Source organism: Sapajus apella, unplaced genomic scaffold, assembly GCF_009761245.1.
Source record: "Sapajus apella isolate SASKATOON/1434 unplaced genomic scaffold, GSC_monkey_1.0 scaffold3437, whole genome shotgun sequence".
Classification (NCBI taxonomy): domain Eukaryota; kingdom Metazoa; phylum Chordata; class Mammalia; order Primates; family Cebidae; genus Sapajus; species Sapajus apella.
This window is the reverse complement of record NW_022440363.1, coordinates 1-7,282: the sequence shown is the minus strand read 5'-3', so window position 1 is coordinate 7,282 and position 7,282 is coordinate 1. Positions and strand designations below refer to the sequence as shown.

The 7,282-nt window shown below is 65.9% G+C and overlaps 1 protein-coding gene across 3 annotated transcripts; it reads left to right on the top strand.

Annotated features, from left to right (window-relative positions):
• The first annotated feature begins 2,037 nt into the window (after positions 1–2,037).
• On the top strand, positions 2,038–7,242 carry LOC116547514 (tumor necrosis factor receptor superfamily member 14-like). 3 transcript variants are annotated; one of them, XM_032273458.1, is made up of 5 exons: positions 2,038–3,079; positions 3,395–3,526; positions 4,464–4,572; positions 5,093–5,218; positions 5,637–6,523. In XM_032273458.1, the coding sequence occupies exons 1-5, from the start codon at positions 3,050–3,052 to the stop codon at positions 5,990–5,992; spliced, it is 753 nt and encodes a 250-aa protein (XP_032129349.1). In that variant the 5' UTR covers positions 2,038–3,049; the 3' UTR covers positions 5,993–6,523. The 3 variants fall into 3 exon arrangements, with proteins under 3 accessions (XP_032129349.1, XP_032129346.1, XP_032129347.1); XM_032273455.1 differs by having other exon boundaries at positions 2,039–3,090; XM_032273456.1 differs by lacking the exon at positions 5,637–6,523 and adding an exon at positions 6,530–7,242 and having other exon boundaries at positions 2,794–3,090.
• Positions 7,243–7,282: the final 40 nt, after the last annotated feature.

Sequence of the window (7,282 nt, the reverse complement as noted above, 5' to 3'; positions counted from 1 at the left end):
TCTCTCTCTGTCCCTCTCTCTCTCTCTCTCTCTCTCTCTCTCTCTGTGTCTCTCCCCCCCCCGCTGTGCCATGGCTGGCCCTGTGTCTCTCAGAGAGGGCTCTTCCCACCTCATTCCCCGAGGGCTCCTCTTCATCCCTCAGAGCCCCTCGTGGCCTGGCAGCCCCTGTGAGTGTCCACGCCACACGACTCTAGATGTTTGGCTTCTAGACTGGAATCTGTCACAGACTGTGACCAGGAGGGCAGTGACCAGGCCTCGGCCTCAGCCCCCTGCCTGGCCTGCACTGGCAGGGAGCAGGGCAGGCACAGGCCGGCCTTGAAGGCCGAGGAGTGGAGGGGGAGCCCTTAGCTGGGCCTCGGGACCCTGCCCTCCATCCCCAAGGGTGGGGCTCCGGCCCTCGGGTGCCCACAGCCCCTCTCTCACCCTCCGTGCCCAGCTGTTCCCATCAAGAGAAAGGGGAAGTATCTTTGGGGATTCTCGGACAGTCCCCTGGAGGCGGTCCTGCTGGGAGGTTGGGGTGTGGGGCTGATCCTGTGGGGCTCCATGGAGACCCAGGTCAGGCTGGGTGGAGGGCCTCACAGAGGGCAGTGGGGTGATGGGTGCTGGACTTGGGGGCCTGGGGCTCCTGCACTGTTGCAGAGTGGTGTGGGGAGGCCCAGCCTGGGGGTGAGGGTCTGTGTTTTATGTCTGTGACACTGACCCATCTCAGCCTAGTTTCCCCATCTGCCCTGGGGGCTGGTGTGCACAGAATGCCCTCTAAATCCCCTGCCTGGCCTCTGGCCCTGAGTGCGTGGAGAGGAGGCTCTCAGTGGGATCCCTGGGTCTCTGGGCTCAGGCCCTGGCTGTGACAGGGGCCCCGTGTCCCTGGTGTAGGGAGGAGAGGCCTGGGCCACCTGGGAGTGTTGGTTCTGGGGAGTTCCCGAGAGAGCAGGCATGGGGCTGGGGGCTCGCTTGCTTCCCTCTCCCTGCTGGTTCTGGGGGACCTGGGGGTGAGGGGGTGATACCCTGCAGGCAACCTCGGCAGTGGGGACGGCTGGGGGCTGGGAAGGGCCCCGACTCTGGCCTCCCTGGGCTCCCTCATTTCCTCCCTGATGACCCTGTTGCCCTGGAAGGGGCCTGGGCGCTGCTGGCTGGTGCCAGGAGAGCCCGCGCTGAATGAATGAAGGAGCGAGTGCTGCACTTAGCGGGGGTGCTGAGTGGTAGGTCAGGAGCCCAGGACCTTTCTTCCTGCTGCCCGGGAGGCAACACCCTGGGCCCCTGGAGTCTGCCTTCCAGGGAAGGGGTGCAGACCACAGAGAAGTGAGAACATGGGCACCTGGGACCCTGTGCCAGGCTCGGGGCCTTGGCGTTCAGTCTCAGGGAGGCTGAAATCAGGGTAGGAGGGGCACTGAGGAAGAGGCAGGAGGGCCGAGTCTCACTGATGCCTATGTCAGCCTTGTTTCTTGCGATGCCTCAGTTTCCCTCCTTCCCAGGATGGAGTGCATGAGGTATCTCTTGAGGCTGAGTCTGAGGGGGTGGGGTCGGAAGCCTGTACCAGCAGGTGTAGACGCTGTGACTGTCCAGGACTCCTGCTTTCCTGCCCTCAGGCGTGCCCTTGAGTGCTGGGTGTTTGTGGGCAGTTGGGGAGGGAGCCCCCATGCACTCCAAGGCCCCCAGGAGCTGCTGGGGTATCTACAGTAGCACTAGGGTGTCCGGGGGTGGAAGGTACAAGGGACCCCTTCTGCCTTGGAGCGCCATGTGGCTCTGTGGGCTGGGGGGGTTCTCTGCCTGTGGGGGGCATCTGGCAGGGGCACTGAGGGCCAGGAGTGTGAGCGCACCCTGGAAGCAGCAGACAGGGTCCCCTCTCCCAGGCTCCAGCTGTGGGGTGGAGTCTGTGCTCCTGGGTGCCTCTCGGGGCTTCTCCTCTACCGGGCACAGCCTGGTCCGCCACCCTGCTGCCGAGCATTGGGGCCAGGGCTGGGCTCGTCCACCGGGATGGCAGCCAGCAGTGCACCTGCCTCTGGCACTCGGACGCTTGGCCCCGCAGCACGGTGCCACCCACCCCAGCCTGCCTACCAACACCCTGCCTGGTCCCTCTGCAGTGCCCAGGCCTTCCCCCAGGGCACCAGGGATTGCAATTAGGCTGTGAAGGGGCCCTCCCCTTGCTGGCTGTGGCCAGTGCCACCCAATCAGGCAGCCTGGGACGAGCCCCTAGGGCCCCAGCCTTCGGGCCACGCACTTTCTAGTCGGGGTGCGGACCTCCCAGCTCCCGCCACAGCTTCCTGTGACTGGCTACCCTGCCAGCTCTCCTGTAGATGAGAGTGGGGCCATCCCCAAGCTCCTTTCCACCAGACACCACTGAGTCCCCTGAAGCTGGGGCTGGACCCTGGAAGGTGGTCCCCGGGCCAAAGTCAGGACCAGGAGGGGCTCGGGGCAGTCCTGGGCCAGGCGTCTGGCAGATGGGCTTGCTGGAGGTGGCGGCTCCTGTGTGGAGCAGGCACTGACGGGGCAAATGGGACGTACCTGGGCAAGCACGGGTGGCGCGTGATGGACCTGGGCCTCCATTGGCTGCACCACGCCCAGCAGCAGAAAGGGGCCTCAGGAGCCCTGGTGCCGTCACATGGGTCACAGGGCTCCATGCGGTGCGGGGAGCAGGCAGTCACAAGGGACTCGCTGGTACCTGCCTTGAGGCCTGGGGCTGTGGCCGCCTCTGTGCAGAGGTCTCCCCAGCACCAGGCTCTGCGGGGCAGGGAAGCCCAGCGGGACCTCAGCCGCAGGGAGGCTGAGCAGGGTCCACAGGGAGACCTGGCAAGGCCGGCAGCCTTTGTAGTGCACGCAGCATCTCTGCAGGGGGGGCAAGAGCTGCCCCCTCCCCTCCCAGGGGGCAGGTGGGGGCTCTGGGTCTTTCCCACCCTCCTCCCGTCACGTCACGGGACGAAGGGCTGGCGGGCATGTGACCGAAACTGGTCAGACAGCACTATGGCGGTTTTTATTCGGAAGGGAAGTTTAGGCTCTTGGGCAGAGCTGAGATGGGAACAGGAAACCCACAGGGCCCCTTTATTCGGCAAAAATGTCAGTCAGCACCTCGGGGTCCCTGCGTGTATGAGTGAGGTGGGAAATGCACTTTTTGGGGCTCCCCGTCTACAGGAAACCCAGAGGGGACTGAACCGGTGCAGGGGGGCACTCGCCGCTCCCATGGGCGCCTCCTCCATACCTGCCCTTCCCTAGGCTCTGCCTGGACAGCTCCTGTCCCCGCAGGCCCACCTGTCCCCCGCTGCCTCACCCAGCAGGCCTGAGCCTCCCTCTCCTCCCAGACACCCCCCCAAGCGCTCCCGCCTCTCGGAGTCTCGGATTGAGGCACAGCCTCTCACACGATGGTTTCTGTTTCTCTTTCTCTTTCTCTTTGAGCTGTTAGGCGCGGCAATGGCACCGAGCTCCTCTGCCGGAGGTCGTCCCACGGGCCGGGTTCCTGGACTGCTGGCCTGAGCCGAGGCACATGGCGCCTCCTCCCTGGAGACCAGCCCCCAAAGCCGACCTCTTAAGGCTGGTGAGCCCCCACGCCTCTTCCCCGTTGGTTCCCAGATACTGGTTCTGACCCCAGGGCCTCTCAGAGAGCTCCTTTCCCTGCCCCCACCGCCCCCGTCCTGGCTGTGGCTGGGTCCCTCGTTCAGCCCGTCCCCTGCTGCCCGGGCTCTCCGGCTGACCCAGACCGCCAGCACTGGGCTCAGCACAGGGGGAGAGAAGCAGAGCCACAGCCCCCCCACAGGCCTCCTCCTGTGTGTCCCCCTCTCAACGCTCCATCCACGGGCAGCTGGGGAGCCTGTTTGGCAGGATGTGGGCACTTTGGGGGGCTGGGTGTCTCTTGGCGGGCCTGGAGCAGATGACCCAACTCCCCAGCAGCGCTGACCTTGGTGACAGGTGACAAGATCAGTGTTTGTGCAGCAGGGGGCTGGGCCCGGGTGGGGATACCCTCCGTGCCTGTGTGGCGCTCCTGCCTGTCCAACCGCTTCCCCCATCAGGGGCCCCGACTACCCATCAGCCAGCCCAGGAACGAGGCCACGGCAGAGCTGCCTCCCGAGTGTGGCCCTGGCCAGCCTGTCACCCACTATCTGGCTTGTGAGCCCCGGGGGCCGTCTCTGGCTGCCCTGCTGGCTTGACAGGGGTCAGCAGGTCCAGCCTAGACCAGCACAGGGGCCGACAGGTGGTCTGTCAGAGGGCTCGGGGCTCCCAGGTGTGGGGTTGGGGGCCCTGGAGAGGGCCAAGTGTCAGTTCCCAGGGTGCCACACTGCCAGGCAGGGGAATCAAGGCTGGTGGAGGGGCGGTCCTCACCGGACCCCAGGCTGCAGGGGGGGCACGGTTGTTGCCTGAGCCTGGCCTGGGGCCCGCTGCTGTCCCTTCTACCAGACACTGCCACCCTCCCAGTGCACAGGGGGAGGCTCAGGGTGGGGCCAAACATCTCCCACCGCCTGTTCTGGCACCCTTAGGTGTTGTATCTCACCTTCCTGGGAGCCCCCTGCTGCGCCCCAGCTCTGCCCTCCTGCAAAGAGGACGAGTACCCGGTGGGCACCGAGTGCTGCCCCAAGTGCAGCCCAGGTAAGCGCAGCCCCCGGTGGGCTGGTTCGTGGGCCGAGGGCAGACACTTGTGCCCCTCCCTGCCCTGGACACCCCGTGTTCTCTGCTCACACAGCCATGGTGCAGTGAAACCCCGGGCCCAGCTGCACACACAGGGAGGGCGGGAGCCCCAGGGCAGCAGCTTGGGCGCCTCACCCTGGGAGACTCGCACAGCCACGCCGCACAGGGGTGGGTCTGAAGGACGTGGCCGGCCCATCTTGACCAGAGACATGGGCTCTGGGGTGGGGGGGACATACCAGAGCTGGGCCAGGTGTCCCAGGAGGCCCCACATGCTTCCAGAACTTTCTGATTCTCCCCAGAGCAGCTCTGCTCATGGAAGGCAGCTGGGGCTGCTGTGTCCCTCAGGGAACAGCTCATGGGCCATTCGAGTCCTCTTAGCTGGTGCCCCCCGGCTCAGCCTCTGGGCACGGGCATTCATGATGGGTGGGCTCCCGCAGGGGTCTCCCACAGCCCCGCCAAGTTCCCACCCTCTGGGCGGCAGGTTACCGCGTGAAGCAGGTCTGCGGGGAGCTGACAGGCACAGTGTGTGAACCCTGCCCTCCAGGGACCTACATTGCCCACCTCAATGGCCTGAGCAAGTGTCTGAAGTGCCAAATGTGTGACCCAGGTAAGAGGCCGACACAGCCGGCCCAGCCTCCGCTCCGGCAGCCTGTATGACCCGCACCCTCTCGCCATGACCACAGTCTCCCTGGAGGCCCCGGCTGCCCCAGGCCAGGTCCTGCCCCCATCTCCATGGGTGCGCCCTGCAGGGGACGCCTTCAGGCCAGCACCAGCCTCCACCCACCTCTGCCTCATCACAAGGGGGCCGTGCCCCCACCGCTCACTTTGTCAGGTGGGCTGTCCTGAGCTCAGCGCCTGACCGTTAGCCCTGAACCTTGGCTCCTCCGGTGCCCTGGGTGGGTGCCCAGACCTCTCCTGTGCCCGTGTCCCTAGCTGGAAAGTGGACTGGGCCAGTGCTGGGGCTCTCTGGAGGGCGCTGGGACCTGCTGCTTCCCCACAGGGCTCTTTGTCGCTTTCTCCTCCAGAAATTGGGTTCCCACATGACCCCAGGGGAGGGGGCCACCTGGAGGCTGGTGCCCGCCTGGGTGGAGGCAGACAGGGGAACCAGACCCAGGGGCATGCCTTTGAGTTGGAGCGCAGAGCCCAGCCATGCCGCCAGCGGCTCTGTCCCGTCAGAGCCTCGAGCCAGGCTCAGCACAGCAGGTGCTCGCCAGGCCAGGCAGGACTGCGGCTGCGGCAGGGCCTGGGCCTGCAGGGAGGCACCAGTAGCTGGGCTAGCTGTGAACAGAACAGCAGCTGGAGTGCTTTGAAGGCTTATGCATGGGATTTGGGGTTCACACCTCAACCTGCATGCCCAGTCCAGTGCCCTCCCCTCTTGTGAAAGTACCTGTCTGATTGGGCTGAGAATCCGGGGGTACAGCGTGCCGGTGAGGCTGCCCTCAGGAGGGTCCCAGGGCTGGGGCTGGTACCCCACCTCCAGCAGCACCTGAAGAAGGGGGCTCTCACCCTACCTGGCTGGTTTGCACAGATGGGAAGCCTGTCTGAGGGCTGAGTGTCCAGGGTGGGCACATAGGGCGAAGACCTGCCTGAGAGACCCTGCCCCAGGACTAGCAGTGGAAGCTCCATGTCCTGACCATCTGGGCAGAAGGCTGGCTTCTCCATAAGGCCTGGCTCCCATCAGTGAGACCCTCACAGGACCGTCCCACAGGCCCTCATCCCACACACAGCTCAGCTGTCCCTTGGTGCCCCTCCGGGCCTCAGGTCCTCCATGCCAGGCACCTCATTGGTTGAGCCAGAGGTGCAGCCCGGCAGGGGACCCAGGCAGCAGTACCGGCCTCTGCACACCGTGTCCAGGACGGGGCATCAGCACAGCCTCCCAGCCCAGCGGCTGCTCTCAGCTCCCCTTCTTGGACCCTAGCCATGGGCCTGCTCGCCACCCGGAACTGCTCCAGGACAGAGAACACCCTGTGCAGCTGCGGCCCAGGCCACTTCTGCGTCCTCCGGGATGGGGACCACTGCGCTGCGTGCCAGGCCCACGCCACCTCCAGCCCGGGCCAGAGGGTGCAGGAGGGAGGTGAGTGGTGGGTGGCGCCCCAGGTCTCCTCGACATCATGGCCTGCCCAGCGGCCCTGGTGAGGCAGAACCTTGGCCAGCTCCAGGCCACACACCCCAGCCTTGCCCAGCAGGGAGCAGATGATGGAGGTGGGGGAGGGGGCAGGGAAAGGCCACCCAGGTGCATCCCCCTGGGGGTTCTGGGACTCCCCAGTCCCCAGGCCTCACTCTTGGGCCCCAGGCATGGAGCCTGGGTTTATAGGAGTGACCATGGTCATTGCCACTGTTCAAGCTCAGTCTGGGAGGAGTGAGTGCCCAGCCTGGCCTGGCACCTGACAGGCAGCCCCCACGGTGTTGTGGGATGTGGACACAGAGGGACCCCCAGACTCATGAAATCCCAGCTTCTCAAGGTCTGGGACAGCCAGAGCCACCACCCCAGGCCTCACCTGCAGGACTCCCAACAGGGAGTCTGCCGCTCTCCCAGGCTCTCACACCACCAGCAGAGCACCCTGATCTAGAAGGGCACAGACAAGCAGCCCCCAGCCCCTCCCAGCCTGGTGCCCCCAGCCCCTCCAGCCTGGTGCCTTCAGCCCCCTCCCAGCCTGGTGCCCCCAGCCCC

Bases quoted from the DNA above. Each gene is read 5' to 3' on its own strand.
- LOC116547514 (XM_032273455.1), top strand. From the start codon at position 2,527: ATGGACCTGGGCCTCCATTGGCTGCACCACGCCCAGCAGCAGAAAGGG. The intron at 3,091-3,394 runs GTGGGAAATGCA...TTGAGCTGTTAG, and splicing joins TCCCTGCGTGTATGAGTGAG to GCGCGGCAATGGCACCGAGC. The intron at 4,573-5,092 runs GTAAGCGCAGCC...TCTGGGCGGCAG, and splicing joins CTGCCCCAAGTGCAGCCCAG to GTTACCGCGTGAAGCAGGTC.